This window comes from Peromyscus maniculatus, chromosome 5 (assembly GCF_049852395.1).
Source record: "Peromyscus maniculatus bairdii isolate BWxNUB_F1_BW_parent chromosome 5, HU_Pman_BW_mat_3.1, whole genome shotgun sequence".
Lineage (NCBI taxonomy): Eukaryota > Metazoa > Chordata > Mammalia > Rodentia > Cricetidae > Peromyscus > Peromyscus maniculatus.
In genome coordinates this window covers 137,106,023-137,128,421 of record NC_134856.1, presented here as the reverse complement: position 1 = coordinate 137,128,421, position 22,399 = coordinate 137,106,023, and the positions used below count along the sequence as shown (strand labels likewise).

General features: G+C 51.2%; 1 protein-coding gene across 1 annotated transcript; it reads left to right on the top strand.

Moving 5' to 3' along the window:
- The first annotated feature begins 2,557 nt into the window (after nt 1–2,557).
- Nucleotides 2,558–10,005, top strand: Tifab (TIFA inhibitor). Its single transcript, XM_015995680.3, has 3 exons — nt 2,558–2,709; nt 4,127–4,290; nt 4,566–10,005. The coding sequence occupies exon 3, from the start codon at nt 4,576–4,578 to the stop codon at nt 5,149–5,151; it is 576 nt and encodes a 191-aa protein (XP_015851166.1). The 5' UTR covers nt 2,558–2,709; nt 4,127–4,290; nt 4,566–4,575; the 3' UTR covers nt 5,152–10,005.
- Nucleotides 10,006–22,399: the final 12,394 nt, after the last annotated feature.

Genomic DNA, 22,399 nt, shown 5'->3' with positions numbered 1-22,399 from the left:
GAGGTTCAGACAGGATCCCCGACTCCAGGTCCCACCACTGTTACATGAATGAGCATGCCTGGTCATGGGAGCCTGAGGGGAAGGCCTGAGGAAGTGGTTGCTTTGTTTCTGGGCTCCCCAACTGGCTTGTATGGGGGCATATCTCACTGAAACAACGCTCCTTAGAGTCCAACGCCAGATGCCCAACAGCCAGTCAGAGGTGTTATAGGTAGGCGTTGTAGGCAAGGCCAATCAAAGGGAACCTTCCCAGCAAGGCCAGGAGGCTGTGCCTCCATTTCCTGGCTCTCTTTTCCTGCTCACTTTGGCTCCCACCTTCCACCTAAGAAGCTGACAGTAAGCATTCTCTCCACACCAGCCCCAGAAATCCGGAGAGTTCCCGTTATGTCCAGAAGATGGAACCTGGGCGGAACTTCCTCTTGTCAGATGAATGCCCTGAGTGTTTCACTTCCCTTTCTTAATGGGAAGTGTTCTTAACCCCAGTTTCTACCCCGCAGGGACTGTCTCGTGCCCACACACTTTTCTAGACATGACTGTAGCAGGGTATGTCCATCTCCAGAGAAGAAGCTCAGGAGTGGGCGAAGGCGCATTCCAGGCCCTGGTCTGCAGATGGAAAGGCATATCTGAGCATCACTGGGGTATCATGTAAACTAGAGGGCCAGTAGACATGGAGAACTCTGAGGAGGAGGCTCTTTCATGCAGAAAGAGAGGCTTGCTTGTCTTCAAGCTCTTGAGATCTATGTAGGCAAAGACTGCAGCAGGTGAGCCTGTGTGTGGCCCAGCAGACTGGCCCTGCTGTGCGTGTGCAGCCTTTGAGGCACCTTCCCATGGCTCTTGAGCTTCTGGTCATCTATCCATCCACCAGGGACTGTGGCTGTTTTCGCTGAATGGGACACAACCCTAGCAATAAGCCTGACGTCCAATCTAGCTTTTCAACCTACACGGCTTCTCACCCTCCCCAGGCAATTAGCATGCCTGCCACATCCTCAGAGCCACTCTTGGGTTACTATTGCCACCCTAAGCTCCCTGAAGAGACAGCCAGGCAGTCACCAAGAATTGTCAGGAGAGTTTTTGCAGTGACATGAGTGTTTTACTCCTCTTTTTTCAATGCCAGGAGGACCTAGGGCACAGGAAGTTGGGGGAGGGCTGAGGAAAGGGCAGTTGAAGGTACTAAAGCTACATTCACTGGGCTTAACACCTACCAAAACGCCCTGTTTCCAGTCATCCGGTGCTCTGAGAGGCAGTCTGGTTCCTTCCCACCTATCCTGATTCACTGATGATGGAGCAGGAGCCCCACTCTTTCTGAACCCCAAAGATTGTTCCCAGAGCATGACCTAGAGGGACTCTATGGCCCAGCAAGCAAGGGATTGCACTGTGGCCTGGTCTTAGAGCCCGGGGATCATTCCCCCTGGGTCCTCACCTGGCTGTGCTGCAGATTCACTGTGTGATCCTGGAAGTCAACTCTGAGCCTTGGAGTCAGTCATTTCAGCACCGACTCTAGGGATAGGCAGGAAAGACTCAGGAGTAGCCATGGAGCTCCCCAGAGCTCCCTTGAGCAAGTCTCTGAGGCGCTGTACTGGAGGGTCCAAAGCATGTCTTCTTGCAATGAGTGAGTCTCTGCTCAGGGAGAGCGATGCATGCCAGGGGCTCTCCCATTCTCCCTACCCAACGGCAAGCCAGGATCGAGCTGTCCTGGTCCCTCCTGCATAGATGTCCTCTTATTCTACCGGCCTTTCCAAGCATATGCAAGCCTTCATTGTAACTTTTTATTCCATTCTCCATCTATTAGCTTGTCATGGAGACAGTCTTCTTCTATTACTGGTTATATAGGAAATTAGACCATGCTTCCTTAGATTATTATGTCTACGTTCAGTTCATGTCTCTGTATCTTGGACAATTGAGAGGAATTTGGAACACTGTAATTATATGTAACCCTCCCACCTATCCAGACTTTAATAATATATACATGAATATGTACATAGTTTAAGTATATAGAACATATATATGAAGCCCATTTTAAAGTGTCGTCATTCTTGTTTCATTGACCTGAACCAGCAAGTCATTCTTCAGTGACAGGGTCCTAGGAGAAAGGACCAGGGATCAGGAAATAAAGAAGGGAGGACAGTGGGCTCAGGAGGTCTTGCACAAGTTGTGTCTTCCACCAAGCAAGTTTATTAAGAAGTACAGCGTCTTAGATGTTATTCTAAAGGGGGAAATGGAACAAAATGAACAGATGGCCTTCTCCTTGTGCTGAAAGAGGCCTAGTCCCATGAGTGGGCATGCTCTCCCTTCGCCTGTGTCTCGCTCTGTCCTGAGATACCCTGGAGAGTCCTGAGATACTCCGGAGAGTCACTATTACCTACGACTTCCTTAACCAACCCCTGACCTTTGAAAGCTCCTAGATTATGAGCTCCCTGCCCAGCAGCCCTTGCCTTCAGAGGGGAGAGGAAGACGTTCAACACTGTGCTCTCCAGAGCTGGAATAAGAGAGGCTGGGCGCACTGAGACCCAGGAAACCCTGCTGTCAAGAGGCCCCTCCCAGAGGGGTACCAGTTTCACAACTCTGGCAGTGGGTTCCACTTCTGCAATGGAAAATGACATTTTCGTTTCTTTCCTGGAGGGAAAAGGAAGAGCGGTAGAACTGACGTGTGCTCGCCCAGGCCCTTCCCTGCAGAGAGAACACACAGCTGCAGAGATGTACCTCGGCGGTAAGGTAGGTGGAGGTCAGAGGGACTGGGACCCCCAGGGAGGCCTGCTGGGGCTAAGAGAAGGACTCCTGGCCAGAGCCAGCCTCTTTCTGTGTGTCAGTCATGGTAGGCATTAACAGGTCTAGGTTTCTGTTCTCCAAGGACCACCGGGATCTGACACAAACAGGTCAGCCTCTGCAGACGTGCCACTGTGGCAGAGAGCAAGCTTCTGCCAGGTTTACTGCTCAGTAGCAGCACAGACAGAAGTCTCACAGAGCCATGCTTACTGTCAATATCCTTGGGCCATGGCATTGGTCTCTAAGGGATGGGCATGCACTCTCACCAAGCCTGACAGCACTGGTGCCCAGCCCTCAATCCTGGGCTCAGCCTGCACCCTGCCTCAGGAAGAGGTGTCCTTCGGGGTCAGAAGGCAGTGGCCAGAGGTGTGTCTGTCCACCTGCTAGGGAAAGAGTATCCTCGGGGACCTAGGCCCCATTGTCAACTAGATCCCCACTGACATACTACATTCAAAAAGCAACAGGACAAGAGGTTGGCAATCTAGCCCAGGCTCCCTATCCCACAGACTTTAAGAACCAAGCTTCCATTCATAGTTGATCGAGTATCATCCATTATATGTGATGTCTCCTCTTTCCTGGCAGATGTGCTCCTAGACATTTGCTGTGGCCACGTGCTATTTGGACTATATGGTGGGTCACACTCTGCCACCGGAGGACCTTAGGGAGACAAGAGCCTGCAGAACTCTAGGGGTGGAAATGCAAATGTCGGGGAGTAGGGGTTGGCCAAGTACCCTTGTGATTGATGTTAGAGGACACAGACAAGGTCACCTTCCCCAGAGAAGAAAGCATTTGAACTGGGCCTTGAGAGATGAGCAATGTTTTCACACACAATCTAGGATGGAACAAACATTCTTAGCAGAAAAAAAAAATGCAGGCCAGTAGTTCTCTAGCCAGGTGCTAGGGAAAGTATAAAATTACTGTTGAGTCCCACTCAGCCCTTGGTTCCTGTTGAAATCAGCGGCAAATCCAGGGTCATGTGGGGTGTGTAGACGTGGCAGAGTCTGTTCTCCAAAGCCAGACAGGAACAAAGCACACCATGGGATGGGCCTTCTCATGTGTGTCCATCAGGTACCGAAGGATGAGTTCCTGGAAGAAGAGCTGTGGGACCTTATTTCAGTTCCTGGAGCCTCTGATGGTTCTCCAGTGAGCTAGCTTTTCCCTCTGCCCACTGTCTCCACCAGGACCACCTTCTGCCAGATGTTCAGGAGACATGGTGCCTGGCCCATGGGAAGCACTGAGAAGGTGTCTGCTGTGTTCAGGACCCTTTTATGTTGCTCTATACCTCCACATCTGAAAGCAGCATATTTTCCCCCTCAAGAAGGGTACCCCCAAAAATGAAGGCCTGTCTCCTTCTGCTTTACCACAGCACCTGGATTGACATCTGGCTCAGAGGAGGGCTCTGCGAGGGTTTGTTTGTTCGTGCCTGCCAGATACAAGCAAGCCTCTTGTGACTGTTTTTCTGTTCCTGTAAAGCAGAGGCAAACTGTCTCCAAATGGCCTGCAGACCATCAGGCTCTGCCCTGTAAGCTGGTAAGATTTATCCCTTGCCTAGAAGAATAGGCACACCTTTATTACAAAAAAGTACAGCTCAGAGAGGATGGGCAACATGTCCTGTCGGAGTGTGAAGAGATGGAGTTCCAATACTAATGTCAACCTCCACTCCATCCTGGCTTGGGCAGAATGACTGTATCCATTTAGACATGGTCCTCATTGACAAGATGTAGCCCCAGGGCCTCTGCAGTGAGTAGCCTATCTAGGCTTAGAAAACCACAGAAGTGTGTATATCTTTGTCACATTTTCCCCAGGATCTCATCTATGGAGAGGGCCCTCACAGTCCTGCAAGTGAGCCTGTACCACCCCACACCAGGCCTGGTCACCTTTGCCAAAGTCCCACTGCGGCTGCAGCATGATACCAGTCGGCTGCTGGTGGGACGCGGGCAGGACGCCCACATCCAGCTGCAGCTGCCCCAGCTGTCCCGACACCATCTGTCCTTGGAGCCCTACCTAGAGAAAGGCAGCAACCTGCTAGCCTTCTGCCTTCAGGTGTTGTCTCGCAAGAGCTGTGTGTGGGTCAACGGGCTGCCACTGAGGTACCTGGAGCAGGTGGCCCTCGGTGCTGTCAGCAGAATCTCCTTCTCTGGCATCCAGATGGTAGTCCGCAGAGACGGGGGCTCCTCCCTCGAGGCCTTTGTCTGCTACTTCCATTTCAGCTCGTCACCCCTGATTTACAGACCCAAGGCCCAGGAGACGGATGAATGGGAAAGCGTTCTTATGAAGGAGACTCCTCCTGTTTGTGGGGAGGCAACTCATGATCCCTCGGGGTCTCCCCAGGGCTCCTCCCAGACTCAGACAGCTGTTCCCAGCCAAGCCCTGGAGGAGCAACAGAAATAAAGCTCCAGAGGGAACCCCCAGACACTGCACCCTGCCCGCCCTGCTGGCTGAGAGCAAGTCTTGCTACAACAGGGTTTGAAATATTTGAACTATGTCATGTGAGGTTGACACACAAAGTTGACATGCAAGGCCTGCTGGCCGCCCCACTGGCAGGGAACTGATCCTGTAAACTTTGAGCCACCCAGGGGTGGAGAAGTGCCCTCCGTGGCTCTGGGTAATGGGAACTATGGGAACTTCATATACTTTTAGAGGCCCTGAGAGGTTCCGGGGAGCCTCTCCCATCATCACCCCCACCCCATTTCCTCCTTTGTCTGGCTAGGAGTCACTTTATGTTGCTCATTTCACAGGCTGCTTAAGAGCAGAAGCATGGGGTTGGGGCAGGAATGCAAGGACGCGTGGAGAAATGACATTTGTGGTAGCTCAGGGTTACCTTCAGCTTTCAAATACCCACAGGCACTCAGGGCTTAGGGAAGCCTGTGTTTAATAAACTGAAAGTATTTCATTAAGCTGGCACACCCAGTAGGATTCCCTGAGTCCCAGATGGGCCACATGTACGCCATGTTGTCATGTGGAGCTGGGGGCGGGAAACCTGGGAGAGGTGTGAGAGGAAATTGGGAAAGTCGGTAGGAGTTTTCGTTTCTAGAAAGGCTGCACGGCAGAGCTCAAGGCTTCCGGGAGGGGAGCTAGAGACTGGGACTGCTCGGATATTTCTTCTCCCCTCCCTCCTTTCCCCTCCTCTTCCTTTTCTCCCTCCTCTCTTCTCCCATCCTCTGTCACTTCTGGACCAAGGCCCTGGCTGACCAGAGGGCAAAGGTCTTCAGGAAAAGACTGTTTCCTGCAGAAGTGAGCTCTTTCAGAACTAATTACATGTTTAGAGAGCAAGGTTGTGTCAGAAGTCAACCGAGTTGTCCCACTTGGAGTAAGATGCCTGCCAGGGCTTATCTTCCCTGATCAGACATGGAGGTGAGGTTGTTAAGGAGCCAGGCAGGCAAGGATGGCAGAATTTTCTCAGGGAGAAGGGAGCAGAGGGCTAACAGCTGCTTGCCATTTAGAAATAATGTTTATTCAAGTAAGGGCAGGAGAATCCTATAAACTCAGGTAACTACCATAAGCCCAGACTCTGCACAAGGGCACCCAGACACTGAAGGCACATTACTGCTCACAAACTGACTCATGACCCTAGCATCTGTGACACCTCTGTCACGCACCGTTCCCTACCCTTTTGTGCCCAAGGAAGACAATATGAGGCTCAGGGCTGTTTCCCAGCCCCGAATATCTTCCCCCTAGGGAAAATAACACCAGACAAGACCTACTCACATCTATGCTTAGGAAGTCCCTCCTCCAACAGAATATGAACTTAGATCACAGACACAAGACAGAGGAGAGCATGGTCTACCTGGGAGGATGCTGGCCATGTGGTGAATGACTCCCAAAGTTCCTCTCTCATTTAGATGAGCTTTTACCAAACACCCACCTCATGCCAAATGTATATCAAGTCTCAGAATCCAGGAATAAACAAAGCCAATAAAATCTACCTTCCAGAAGCTTGCTTGGCCCCAGGAGAGATAAGCATTCAGGAACAAATGACTTGATTATTTTATCACAGCTGTTGGGATTATATCTTGTCCCTCCTCTGGTTGGGTTTGAGATTTACCCTGTCATTAGGTAGATTTGAAGTTGATACGTACTCTATGTGCATCCTCTGCTAAGCAAGTCACAGTGTAGTAAGCCCTTGAGCACTGGACCCAGGGGTCACCCCCATTCAATGCTCACCATTCCCCAGATAGACACTGATCTCAAGCACAGTTCACAAATAAGGAAGATAAGACTCAGAAGGTTAACTGTCTAGCCAAGGCCATGTCATGTGTGAACTGGGTGACCTTGGGCAAGGGACTTAGCCTGTCTTGCCCTCTATTTCTCCCTCTGGAAAGCCAGGTAGATAACCTAACTGCCAGAACAGTTGAGAGGATGTCAGGAGGCAGGTCATGGAAAACGCTTAGCGGCCCACAGAAGGCACTCAAGAAAGGCCAGCCACCCTGAGGCCAAAGACAGGGAAGCTAAAATATACAAATCCTGAGGCTCATCACAAACATGGAACTTGGGTTGACTTGAACCCCAGTGACCTAGCTCCAGAGCTCAAGAGCTCCAGCATTCTGTGGAGGATGGAGGAGGTGTTAAGCTGCTTTTATATCAGAAGATCTGGGTTCGTAGAACAAGGGACGCTACTGGCACTGGAGGGAGGAACTGCCTGTAGTTCAGGCTGATGCAGTCCACTGCTCAGGATTGCTTCGAAATCCCCCAACTCTAAAGCAGGCACAGATCTCTGGAGGATTCGAGCGCTGTCCAGTCTGTGATTACAGAGCAGCTGCCCACAGGTAAAGCTTGAGAAACACCTAGAGACTGCATGGCCACCCAAGGCTGGAGGCACCAGGGTCTCTGGCTGTAGCTCCTTGCACCTCTGAAGAACTTTTGGAACAGGCTGCAGCTGCCGAGTGCCTCTCTCCATCCTCTCCCCTCCAGGAAGGCGCGAACCCACCCCTGCTAAGGGTCCATGAGATAGAACAGCGCACTTCCTCCATGGGGGACTGTGTGGTTGGTGTATTTTGGGTGAAGTGTCTGTGAGGTCCTCACACTGAAAAGTAGACTAGAGGATGACAGGCCAGACACAGGAAGGGGAAGAGCCAGGAAACATCTGGCTTATTTCACAAAGTCTCCTCAGGAGCATTTCTTCCTCCTCCTCTTTCTCTTCTTCTTCTTCTTCTTCTTTTTTTAGTTTTACTGTTTTTTAGACAAAGTCTCACCGTGAGTCTCAAAGCAGCCTTGCATTCACTATTCCGAATCTGCCTATGCCGAGTGCTCAGTCACAAGTGTACACCAACCACACCTGGCTTGTTCCAGGTATTCAAGACATCACACTCTGCTAGACTTCACTTCCCTTGAAAAACAAAAATCCTGGAACTATTAGATTCACGGCCCCATGACACTCTCCTGTCACCTGGAATCTGTAGGTTAACTTCAAGACCCTGCTTGTGGATTTGCCGTCACTGTCGCTTCTCTTGCCTACACAGGGTCCCTTCTAACCATCTCTTATGAATGTCCTAAGCTCCCCCTCCCAGCAGGGCAGCCTGTGTGACCGTGGGGATGAGCACATGGAAGCTTACAGGACATACAGACACGCAAACACCCATATGCACACAACACAGGTAGTTTCAAGCTGTCTGGGCTACAATTCATGCTACTCACTTACTGCCCCATGGTCTTTGGACCTGTGACTTCTATGTGAGGGTCACTGCAGAAATAAAATGAGTCACTGAATGTAAATGTGTCTGTGGCACACAGTAGGTGTTCAGGAGGGTCAGTTAGCATTGGCCAGTTCAGTGGAAGAAGCTGAGCATATGTGGTCCTGTGGGCTCAATTGCAAGTACACGTATGCTGCAAACACACCTGCCTCCTTTATGATCAGACGGACCTCGGGCACTGCGGTCCCAGAGCCAGTGTCGGGAAACTCTGAAGTCATTCCCTGCCCTGCCTGTTGAGGCTGTTTAATCCTCACCAGCCTGTGCCTCGCTGCCGATGTGAGTCTTCCGAAGCTGACTCTCTCTATCTGCTCAAGGCTGTTGGATGCCGCAGTGGCCAGAATGGGGCTGGACAGGATGTGAGGCCAGCAGTGATAAAGGTCTGAGGCAAACCTCACAAGCAGACACCCTCAGTCAGAGGCCCACAGTGGAAGAAGCTAAGCAGCCAGTGAGGTCAAGAAGACCAGAGAGTCTGGGAGAGCAAGACATAGTTGTCACTCCCTCTCTGCCTCAAACGGAGCACGGCATGAGTGTTTCCTTTCTCTTCCCCTCAAGCCTTCGTACCCTAACTCAAGTGGAACCTGGGTCTGGGGATTTTGTATGGTGACTGGTGACTGTCATGGTGAAGGAGAGACGGCTCCCTCTCACCGGCACTTCCGGCCTCCAATAGAGGTGCAAGGGGGCCGCTCCCCCAGGAGACCCCGAGAAGGGCTCTGAGCAATGGCAGCCAGGAGTCACCCTCCAAATCTCCTCTCTCTGCCCACACCCCCAGGCACGCACCAGCAACACTCACTTTGCTGTGCCAGCCTGCCACCTAGGGTACCAGGAGGCCACCCTGCTAGAGGCCTGGACAGGACAGTCCTTAACCTGCAAGAATACTTGTGGGTAGACAAAGGAGCAGCAGTCAGTTCTGCCAGCGGGGCACAGAGGGAGCACCAGCAGGGCACCCGCCAGCGGGTTACCAAGGGAGCACCAGTGGGTCACCAAGGGAGGAGGATCAGCAGGGCATCAAGGGAGCACCAGCTGGGCATCGAGGGAGCACCAGCTGGGCATCGAGGGAGGACCAGCTGGGCACCAAGAGAGCAGTCACTCCATAAACGTGTAAAGGAAGCCTTTGTTGAGGGGTCCAGTTTCAGGCCTCCCAGTGACTGACTGGTAGGGCTGAGGACCTGGATGGAGAATCATTTCTACAACGACCCACTGCACTGCCACCAGACTGCCATCAGTCACAAGGTGTCAGAAGCAAGCAAGCCTCACTGAGTGTAGAAGGTTCCTCACTACCCCTGCTGCCCAGAAACTAGTGGGAGCTGAGACACCTGCCTCCTACTCCATCCGTGGGTTCCAGTTTCCTCTGCTCGCAGCCAAAGGCCTCTGGGTTGCAGTCACCCTGTGCTGCCCCAGGCCTTCCATCTAGCCAAGACCTGGGGGAGGAGTTAAGCCCAAGGAGGAGATGCTGATTTTAATGAACTTGGTTCACATTGCAAGGCTCTGATTCCTCTTCCCTTTAACGTGAACTCACAGGCGGATTAAAGTGAAATAAAACCTACTATTTGAGTAACATTTTCAGCTTATTGGAAACATGCATTACCTCCTCGTGACTGGGCCGTGAGAAGGAAAGTTATTATCTTTCTTTAGAGTTTGTAAACGCTTTATGGCTCAGGCATTAATCCTGCTTGTGGGGGGTGGGGGGTGATGGAGGAAAAAAAATGTTCCCATTTACCTTTGTTTTCCAATCACATGCTCCAGTGGGAACGAAGCATCCCAAGTGAGCAATGGAGAGCCAGGTGAGCCTCGGCAGAGGAGTGTAATTATTTTCTTTAAGCATGTGAACTGAAAGGGCAGTAAAGAGCTGTTTGGCAAGGGAGCTTGTTCCGTCCTCCAGAGAGGACGCAACTCACCCGCCCCAATCCCAGCCTCTCCCTGGTTCTCCTGGTGTTTGTCTCCAGGAGAAAAATGGCCTCCATCCCCCATGACGACATCTGCATCTTAGAGGGGGTGCTTGCTGCGAAGGGCACAAGACATTTGGGAACAAGAAGGAGCCAGAGAAAGGGCAGATCTGTCAGGATCACGTCCATGCAGGAATGAAGGACACACCATGTGGACCTGACTCTAGAGAAACAGGGGATTCCCTCCTGCTGATTCCCTAATCCCTCTGTATACTATCAACACAGAGCTTTCTGACTCCTGGAAGGAAGCCTGCCCAGGCTGTCTGCTCTGCTTTCTTTTAAAGCTATGGAGTGAGGGGCTGGAGAAGTCTTCAGTAAAGTGGGGGGCTGGCCCGAGAAGCCAGTGCTCAGCCAGGCAATCAGACCTGACATTTCTGGGGTTGCTTCTCTGCAAGGTCAGATGTCATGATGCTATTCTTCCAGAGAGCCTGTCTCAGACAGGTTAGAAACAGGGACACTATTAAGTATCCTTGTTTAGAGGATTTTAATCATCCAGAATCAATTCAGGCAAACAAAGACAGTCTCAAGTATTAAAAAATAAAACTGTAATTTGGGGCATTGGAGACACCAGTGAGAGAATTGCCAAGCACCTAAAGAGGGAGTGGCATTCAGAGACTGGCATGCACAGACATTATCACCACTGCCGGCCGCACCCCTGTAACTGGAGGGGTGTAAGTGACATCAGAGTGGGCCCTATCCTGAACTACCATGGCCAGCTGGGACCACAGGTGGCTCGTAAGTTGTTGGAAAGAGGCAGAGATGGTGGGGTATGTCTCCTCTTCATGACCCACCATCTCCCGGTTCACTTCCCTTTGGCAAGGGCAGCTGACAAAGGACACTGAGACTGACTGCTGGCCTGAAGGGCCCTGGAACCTTGCAGGACAGGGCAGAAGACAGAGGAGTGTGGTGGATATGTGGGCAGCCAAACTCCAAAGCAAGCTCCTTGTGTTCTGTGGCAGTGTCCCTTAGCCTTGTCTGGGCCCTAGGGTAGCCACCAAGTAGAGTATGATGTTGGGGAATGGGGGGGGGTCATTGCACAGAGGATACCACTGCCCAGGGGCTCTGTTGCCAACCTCTCTAATCTAAGCATCTGAGGAAAGAGGGTGGGTACAGCATAGTGATACACAGGAAGAGTCAGATGTGGTCTTTGTTGGCATCCTTACCAGCATGTCATACTGCCCTGCATTGGTTCCCCTTCCCAGGTGTCAGGCCACAGAGCAGAGAGAGGTGTCCAAAGCAGACCAATACCCAAACCCTCACTGTTTCCCACTGATTCTAGAAACTTTATTATTACACATGCTACCATTTCCTCATCTAAAATGAGAATACTGTGAGTACCTACCTCACCTCTGTGAAGATGAAAAAACCCAGTATATAAAAACAACTTAGTACATGGACTGTGCACTAAGTGCCAGCCATTGAATTAGCTACCAGATCCTTCCAGAAAGATCCCTGGCAGCTCCTGCTGAGAAGAGCCCTTTACCATTCAGCTCCACATTACTGCTGGGGCACTCAAAGGGACTGTAAGCAGTTATCTGTGGCACAAAAGTCCTCATCTCCACAGGAGTCAGTACCCCATTTTAGATGTCTGCTTGCTCGAATTTCCCACCAGAAGAATCCTATATGTGGCAGAAACTCTCTCAGAAATGCCTATAGCTCCCAGTAAGTCTTCAGTAAGGCCCAGGAGGCAGGAGGGTGAGCTATGAGGAAGATTTGGGTGCGGTAAGAACAGCCTTCTAAGGACAAGGATGAGCAGACCCTTGGCGAAGCCTTGATAAAGCTGTTAAAAGAGCTGTTAAAACGGACTTGGAACAGCCAGGCCCCCAGGCTGCGAAGAATGAAAATGAAACGGTCTCTGAGCTCAGCAGCCCCCAGCTGAGCCTCAGATCACAATCCCCGGGTCTGCAGGCAGGGCTGGTTCCAGACAGGCCACTCAGAAACAGGCACACAGCTCCTGAACGCCGAGATCGGCCCCAGGAGGACTGGCGGCTGACTGGAGGCTGGAGGCTGAGAACCAGCATTGGGCCTCATTACTGAGGACCACACCGCCCCCATGCACACGCATTGGAGGCCTAGGCAGAGAGCTGGTAAGGAAGGCTGCCTTTCAGTTTTCTATTCTGCTTCTCCTGGGCATGTAGGTTCTGTAGTTACCATGTAGATTTTGGGTGGAAACACCTCAGAGCTTCATATGTTCAGACTTCTTCCCCACTCCGGCCCTCTGCACAAACCCTGCCTAAACGCCTAGGTAACAGAAACCACAGGGCAATTATGAGCTATGAGTTTCTCTCCTCCGCTAAACAAAAAAAAGTATTTCCACCCAAGAATCTCAGCATGTCTTCCAAACCAGAGCTCTCAGGGGGAAAGAGAAGGTGAGGGGAGATGCTGTGTGGGGAGTAGGGGTGAGGTGAGGTGAGCTTTCGGAGGAGTCAGCGTTGTGATAAGGGAAAGCCTAGGCCACAAGTTCCTCCTGATGACAGATGCACTGGAGGAAGGGATCCCCAGATTCCCGCACCTCACTTCATCAACCTCTACACTCGGGCAGTTCCAGTGAACACCCCACACCTGGCTCTCTGGAACAGGAGCTCCCACGGCAGCGTTTGCCGATGGCTATGGTGTGATTCTTCTCACTGGGGTCAGTTTTGAGAGACCCGTCACAAGGTGACCTTGTTGAATGGAAGGGGAAAGGTGCGCAGGAGCACACACACCGTTCTGTACTCGTTTTCACCACACAGATGCAGCAGTCAGCCTCCTAAACAACAGGGCAGCACCTGGTGGGTCACCCATGCCATCTGTGTAGAGCTACCCAGCAGCCCTTGCAGGGCCCCATGACACCACCTCCCTGCAGCTGCCAGTGCTGGGTTCCTGGACCCTGTTGTGTGTGGAAAGCCGCCCTCCACAGCCTCCGGTGTACACTGTCTCCTTCTCCCACCTCCTCCTCTCTCGGTGCCATTCCTGCTTCAGCTTCTGGGCAGGAGATGCCCAGGCTCTATCCCCTCCATACTCACATAGCCTAGGGCTGGAGAGGCGGCTCAGTAGTCAAAAGCACTTGCTGTTCTTGCAAAACCCCAGTTGGGTTCCCAGCACCAATGTCGGTTGCCTCACAAGGCCTGTGATCCCTACAGCTCCAGGGATCTGATGCCTCCTCTAGCCTTGTGAGCATGGCAGACACATAGAGCACATCAAACAAGCAGGCACACACATACATATAAATAAAGATAAATTTATAAACCATAGACACTGCCAGGCAGTGACAGCGCACGCCTTTACTCCCAGCACTCGGGAGGCAGAGACAGACGGATCTCTGTGAGTTTCAAGGCCAGCCTGGTCTATAGAGAGAGTTCCAGGAAATCCAAGGCTACACAGAGAAACTCTGTCTTGAAAAAACAAAAAACAAAAATCAATCAAACAAACAAACAAACAAAAACACCAAAGACTATAGATACAACAAAATGCTTAGGAAAAATGAGTTTTGATTGTTTGCTTTGAATTAAATACAGCTTTCTTAAACTGTAAGTTCATGTAATGTAACTTTAATAATTCAACTAATAATTTAGTAATTCTTATGATTAAATATAATTTATTTACTTAACATTTTCAAGGCTTATTTATTTTATTATGTATGTGTGTATGCCTGTGCGCCAGAAGAGGGCACCAGATCTCACTACAGACGGTTATGAACCACCATGAGGTTGCTGGGAATTGAACTCAGGATCTCTGGAAGAGCAATCATTGCTCTTAACAGCTATCTCTCCAGCCCCCAAATATAGTTTATTATTAAATTAAATGGTTTGATTCTATTTAGATGTCTCATGATCTTTTTAAGTTATTATACATAAAATAACTTTATATATATATGTGAATGTGTGACTCGCATGTGTGTCTGTGCATGAAGTGCATGCCTTGTGATCCCCTGAAACTGACATTATGGATGGTGTGAGCCACCATGCGGGTGCTGGGAACCGAGCTTGGTCCTCTGTGAGGACAGCAAGTGCTGAGCCATCTCTCTAGGCTGACATCCCATAATCTTTAACACCCAGTGCTCACGAGAAAGCCTCAGCACCCTGCTACACGGGAAGCATCCCAGTCCCCTGTACTCAGGGGCTGGCTGGAGCAAGAAAACAAGCAGAGCGAAAATGCCTTTAAAAATGAAATGATTTTATCATTCAAAAGCAAACTACTATTTTTTTTTTTTATCACCACAGAGATCGGAAGTGGCCTCAGGAGAAGACTAAGCCGTTGCATGTTCTAGAAGAGGAAGTGAAGGGTCAGAGGACAGAGTGAGCCCCACCTGCTGAGCTGGCCAGTGGTGGCATTAGCAACTGCCTCGCCCTCAGACTTTGCTTACTTCCCATTCCCCCATCTGTGATAAGGGCAGCCCACGGCTAGTTCTGAGTTTGGCTGGTGGAGCCTCATTGCTGAGCTCTGCCTAGCAAGCGTGACCTGCCGTATTTCACACCGGGAGCGCATGCAAGAACTGGAGTCAGCCATTACTGAAAATGCAGCTTGGTGGAGATAAATGGCCAAAATCATGTTCTCTCTCTCTCTCTCTCTCTCTCTGAGCTTAGAGTCAGTGACAGGTTGTGTGGCACCTAAAGACCATCTTCCTTCTCACAGGGTTCTCTGAGCCTCCGAACACAGGATGTTGATGTTTCTGGAAAATGGATCAGCAGGAAGGAGAAACACTAAACAGGGCAGCACCTGGTGGGTCACCCATGCCATTCCTGCTTCAGCTTCTGGGCAGGAGATGCCCCGTTGCCCAGGCTCCATCCCCTCCATCTCTATCTCTCCCTGTTTTCTGTAGGTTTAGCATGCTCAGCTCTCTTAAACATCACGCTTTATGGCCGTTTGCAGTGCAATTTTGTTTCTATCCTGCCATTCAATTTGAATTAAATATCAAACAGATGTGAGTCATTTTTTGTGCTCTTTTTAAAGAAAAAAGTTTAATATTGGGGAGCATGCCCTCCTAAGGTCAGGAAAGCCATTCGGAGAAATAAGCCCCCTCAAATTAAAAAAGAATCACATTGGTTAGCTTGAGATGCTTTCAAGTGGTACCTTTCGAAGTGCTAAGGAACAGTGTTTCCAGCAAGCTATAAAGCATCAGGAGAAAGCAAGGCAAGATATATGGCCTGGGGCTGATGGGGAAATTGAGCTCCGAGAAGGGGTAGCCCCACCTGGGAGGAAGCCCTGAGCCTGGAGATGAGGTTTGCAGATGATGCTGGGGGAGGCCATCTTCCCTCGAGGCCCTAGGGAGGGCCTGCGCTTTGCAGCCTGTGTGGTCAGGCTGAGAAGGGAGGCAGGATGGATTCTCCATGTACTCAAAGAGCCAGCTGAACTTATGCAGCATGTCCTACCTTCACAGGTTTGTGCCACCACGGTCCTTTCCCACAGCCAGCTGTTACAGTCTGAATTGTCTTCCTAGACACGCCAATGCCTTTGTCCCTTGTCTCTGTTACAAATCTCTTAGATAGTGGGGTCTTTGGACATTGGCAGGTCATTGGAGAATAAGAGAAAATCACGCCTCCTCTTTGCAGACAAGATCACAAATAAACTCGCCCATGACCTCAGTGGCTATGGTCACTGCCCAGCATAGCCTAACAGCCGAGAGCATCTCATCACTGAAGTGTTCCACTCACAGGGCTGGGGCCCATCTCTTGATGGCTTTTCCCATGAGCAGGAATGGCTGGTCAGGCTCCAAACAACTCCCCTCACTTCTTGGCACAGCCATACCTGCCTCTCCAAATTATTGGACCTGCCGCCATTCGTGGCTTCCAGCCAGGATCTCTCCAGGGCCAGAGAGGCTGAAGTGTTTCCATGTGGCCCCTTGACTCACTACACCCAAGACACCACTCCAAACACAGTGCCGACTGCAAACAGCATTCCATGTCCAGGGCTTGGGGCCAGCTTGTTCTAGACATGTTGGATATCAATACAATGGTCTGCACACCCAAGGTTTGCCTCAGGGACAACAAGGAAACACCCAGGGACCTTGCATCGGGCCCTGCTGACGAAACAGAGCCAATAGTTCCTAGAATTCTGCAGACAGCAGACCAGGCAAGTGGAGGGATTTAAAGAAAGAAAAACCTAGACTTTGGCATCAGTTAACTGAAGTCAAGATCAGGTTCTACTCCTTCCTAGCTCTGTGACCTTAGCCAAGAACGACCTTACCCAGTCTTCTTTGTTTTTTATTTCTCCCTTCCACGTCACCCCCTTTTTGAGGTGTGTGTGTGTGTGGTGTGTGATTTTACATGTATGCTTGCATGTATGTCTGTACACTGTGTGCATGCAGTGCCCACAGAGGCCAGAAGTTACAGAAGGTTGTGAGCTACCATGTGAGTGCTGGGAATCAAATCTCTGAAAGAGCAGTCGCATTCTTAAGTTCTGAGACACTTCTCTACTCCCTCCTGCCCCCCGCCCCATGTGTTTTTTGTGTGTAACACAAGTGTCTCTCATCTCATGGATGCCAAGGAAGACGGGATGACATGTGGAGTACTCAGCACAATGGGGGACCAGTACTTTAGCACCAGTGTTAGGTAGTTTGTTTTTTTTTCACCTTACCTTAAAGGTAACAGGCACCCCCTATCTGATAGCACTTGCTGGGGTCTGGGAGGCTGGAAGTTGGGTCAGAGCCGAGTTTCTCCCAGAAGGAACTGCACTGGTGACCTCGGGAATGGGAGATGCAAAGGAGGAGTGATGAATTATGCTTCATATAACGTCCCAGGGAAGGAAGCGGTGTGGGGGAGGCTGAAGAAATACCAAGACGCTCCAGATGAGGAACTGTGAGTTGTGAGCCCGTTGCTCCAACAGTCCTGTGTCCCCAGCATGTTCAGTAAGAACGTCCCAAGGCCCGCCTCAGAGAGCCTGAGGTGACAGAGTGAGGTGGAGGGCAGCTGATAGCTGCAAGGCAAAGCTCCTGCCCTGTAGGGAGAAACAACTGTATTTGGCTTCTAACAGGACTCTCAGCTCAGACTGAAACTGGTCAGAAAAGATTTCTAGAAGAAGCTGTGCTTGGATGGTGAGCAGAGAAGAGAGGAGAGAGAGAGAGAGAGAGAGAGAGAGAGAGAGAGAGAGAGAGAGAGAGAGAGAGAGAGAGAGAGAGAGAGAGAGAGAGCTCTATCTTGCTGCTCACCAGGACGGACAGCCAGCTCTTAGAGATCTCCACCCAGCCTGCACAGCTCCCCTGCAGCCATTCACTGGGGCTTCACTGAGAGCAAGAGGTCCTTCGGAGGCGCTGGTTAGGGCCCGGCCGGCCATGGCATAGCTCACAGCTCACCACGGAAGGACTCTGCACACAGACAGACTGGGCCTCTTCTCGCAGTGTGGGGGATTTCAAGGACTCTGAAGTCCCTTTGAATCTCAGTAGGAAGAATGCCTATAGCTCAGCACAACCCCTGCCCCCAAACTAAAGAGGTCAGATGTCCTGAGGTGCAGGGGCAGAGAAAAAGCATCTTCTCTCTTAGCGCTGGTGTTAGGTGGGGCTCTCTTTTCTTGCCCCCTCCACCCCTACGGAATGTAGGGGTGCAAGACCCTAAGTTAGTAAAGAAGACCGACCATGGGCGGGGGATGGCTCAGTGAGTAAAGTGCTTGTCAATCAAGCATGCAGACCTGACTCCGGATTCCCGGCATTCGTGTAAAAAGCTGTCATGGCAGCTACACACATACCCCAGTGCTGGAAGTGTGGAGACAGGCAGGTCCCTGGAGCTCATCAGCCGACCAGTCTGGCTGATGGCAAGATCCGGGCTCAGTGAGGAAACCCTGTCTCAAACAGAGACTAGAATGGAATTGAATTAGAATAGGAGACGGAGAGTGATAGAGACACATATCAACCTGCACAAGCAAGGCAAGCACACCTACACACACACACACCACACACACACACACACACACACACACACACACACACCACACCACACACACACACACACACCACACCACACACACACACACCACACACACACACACACCACACACACACACACACCACACACACATACACACCACACACACCACACCACACACACACACACACACACCACACCACACACACACACACACCACACACACACACACACCACACCACACACCACACACACATACACACCACACACACCACACCACACACACACCACACCACACACACACACACCACATACACACCACACATACACACCACACACACCATACATATACCACACACACACACACACACACCACACCACACACACCACACACATACACACACACCACACATATACCACACATACACACCACATACACACACCACACATACACACCACACACACCATACATACACCACACACACACACACCACACATACACCACACATACACCACACATACACACCACATACACACACCACACATACACACCACACACACCATACATACACCACACACACACACACACACCACACCACACACACACCACACACACATACACACCACACACACCACACCACACACACACCACACCACACACACACATACCACACCACACACCACACACACATACACACACCACACCACACACCACACCACACACATACACACCACACATACACACACACCACACACATATACACATACCACACACACACCACACCACACACACACCACACCACACATACACACACCACACCACACACCACACACACATACACACCACACATACACACACACCACACACATATACACACACCACACACACACCACACGCATACACACACACCACACACACACACACCACACATACCACACACACCACACACACCACACACCACACATACACCACACACACCACACACCACACACACACACACACACACACCACGCCACACACATACACACCACACACACACACCACACACATACACACCACACACACACACCACACACACCGCACACACACATACACCACACACACACACCACACACACACACCCCACACACCCCACACATACACCACACACACACATACCACACATTCCACACCACACACACCCCACATACACCACACACACACACCACACACACACACCACACACACCACATACACCACACACACACACACACACACACACACACACACACACACACACACGGCTGACTGTGGTGCTGGCTCCGTCTCACACCCCCCTGTTTGTGCCTCACGCCTCACTCTGTAGCCACCACAGTCATGCTCATGGCCTGCTTCCACATCCCCCGTGGGGCCAGGGCCTTCTCCAGCGCTCCCCTGCCACATCTGAGGTCACACTAGTCTTGTCCTCTGCTGATGCCGCAGGGCTTCAGCTGACTGAAACGTCAGCATCTTATACACATTCATTCCCATCTCTGTTGCTGTGGTGCATTAACCTACTAGGTGACTTAAAACTAGTAAATGAGCAATTGTCCACACCATCATTCTGTTTTCCTCAAAGCAGAAAGGCTCGTTTTCTAGGCCCTGCGTCTGAGTCCATGCTTGTCACAGCCATCTAACTGGTTACTTTGTTTAACCATTTGACGGGCCCTTGAAATGTTTGTAATATCTTGGGCTATGTTTGAAGTTATAATCCAATGTGTCTATAAAACGTACCTTTGGAGAAATTCCTTGGGGCTGTTCCAGGGGCTGTATGACCAGGTGAGAGGTATGCAATGTATTCGCCTGGCTCTAATCCCATGCATGTACCTGACAGAAAGTTACTTCACTAGCCCACATGCCAGTTCAGCTCAGAGTGCCCTTAGGATGCCCTTTTTACAGATGGGAAACAGTGAGGTGGGTTTGGTGGGGGCATTTGCTCAGTAACCCATGTCTGCGTGTCATTTCCCAGGTTCCTCTGCTCTCAAGGTATAGTCTGGACTGCATCAGAATCCTGAGTGCCTTTGTTCATGGTAACGAAAGACTAATGGTGGAAATAGTCCCACAGCAGCACAGAGGCATGATGGGATGAGGAAGCTGCTGCTTTGACCTCTGAAACCACCTCTGCAGATGGCCATCTGAGATCATGCCCAAGGAAGGTTGCCCTTCCTGACCCCTCTGAAGATGCCCTTTTAAGTGAAGGGGGTACTTGAGGATCTCTAAGCCCCTTGGAAGATGTGAAAATGGGGGCAGGTCAGCCACATGAAGAGCAAGCTAAATGTGTAAACACACCTTGGGGATGCTAATCTCCCAGGTCAGGCTCCGGGGCCTGGCTACCCACTGCAGGAGCAGAGGCTGCGTGCTTCTGTATCAATGGCAGGTGGTCTCAAGGCTCCTGGGGTCAGGCAGGACACTGTGTGTTGGCACCAATGCCCACAGCAGCCCAAGTGTTCTGCCCAACCTTCCCCAAACACAGAGGAGCCATAGCTGCCAGGCTAGAGAGGGGCCCCAGGTTCACACAGAGACCCCTGCGGCTGGCCGTGCCCCTGGCTGTGCCCCTGGCCGAGGTGCACCGGGCTAATCAGAAACACCTGTGTACATGGAATTTCCTGCCCCGGTTCAGCCTTCATTTCCGCTGCCAGTAAAAACCCGAGGCATGCAAAGGTGAAAGAAACCAGCCAGTCAATCACCCAGACGACGGCCACCAGGGCTGCAGAGACAGGACTTGGTAAATTAAAATTTAATTCTCACCTGATGGCCCAGCCAGGACAACCATGTTCCAAACCTTGCAACCAGTAGCCACAGTCCGGCAGCTCTCCACCCTGGTTCTTGTAGGAATCAACCTCACCCCATGGCCAGAGGAGGGTGGTATCTGCCTCGGTCATCAGGCTGTCGGTCGGGCAAGCGCCTCGGAATGAAAGTGACGCCTTTCTTGTCAGCTCCATCCTGCAGCTGCAAGGGCTGTTTGAGTTATTAGGTGCTGGAGAGATCAGAGCTCACTGGTGACCTGGGGACATTTAGTAGACAACATCAAAGCCAGGGCAGCCAGGGTCCAAACTGGAGGATAATGGTCAGAGCCTGAGGGTCTGTGCTCTGTCCTAGCCCAGCAGGTTTAGGTGAGGAGAGAGTCGTAAAAATGCCTCTATTTTCTTCCAGAACATTTTTCCAGAGATTCCTGCAGGCTAGTGGAGGTGGGGCTTGGAACGAGCAGGAAGAAATGTCATGCTGCCCATTTTATGATCAAACTTTGTCTGAAGAATGACTTGACTGATTGCACAGGCTGAGGCCATCACAGGAGACTGAGACATGGGAGGGACAGGGAGTGGCCCTGAGAGGCCACATCCAGGCTAAGGACCCAGGCCTAAGGTTATTTGATGTAATGGCCTAAGGGCCGTTGTGCAAGTTGACTTTGCACAGAACAGAAATAATGGTCCTCTCTCTCCCTCTCCCTCCCTCCCTCCCTCCCTCCCTCCCTCCCTCCCTCCCTCCCTCCCTCTCTCCCTCCCTCCCTCCCTCCCTCTCTCCCTCCCTCCCTCCCTACTCTCCCTCCCTTCCTGATTTTGCTAGACTGGCTGGCCAATGAGGCCCCAGGATGCTGCTGTTTGCACCTTTCAGTGCTGGGATCAGACATATGAACCACCTGTCATGTCCTTGGCTGTGATGTGCTGTGTCACTAGGGGTCTGAACTCAGAGTAAAGCACAGCACACTCTTCCCTCTACAGACAGTAGTCATACAGGTAGCTTTCCCTGGAAATACCAAGCACAAGCCAGACACAAAATAATTCCTCTGAAGAGCGAACTGGGACGAATCGGGTTTGTTACATTAATCAGGAGAAGGGGAGCTGGAGAGACGGCTCTGTGCTGCAGACCCTGGGCTGCTCTTGCAGAGGACCTGGTTCTGGTTCCCGGCACCCGGAAGTGGCTCGTTACCTCCTGATCCAAACACAACACCCTCTACTGGCCTCTGTGAGTTCCTTCCTGCATGTATGTGGTACACATGTACTCATGAAGGCTCACACACACATAAAAATAAAAAATAAAAAAAAAACTTTTAAAAATAAGGCCGGGCAGTGGTGGCGCACGCCTTTAATCCCAGCACTTGGGAGGCAGAGGTAGGCGGATCTCTGTGAGTTCGAGGCCAGCCTGGACTACCAA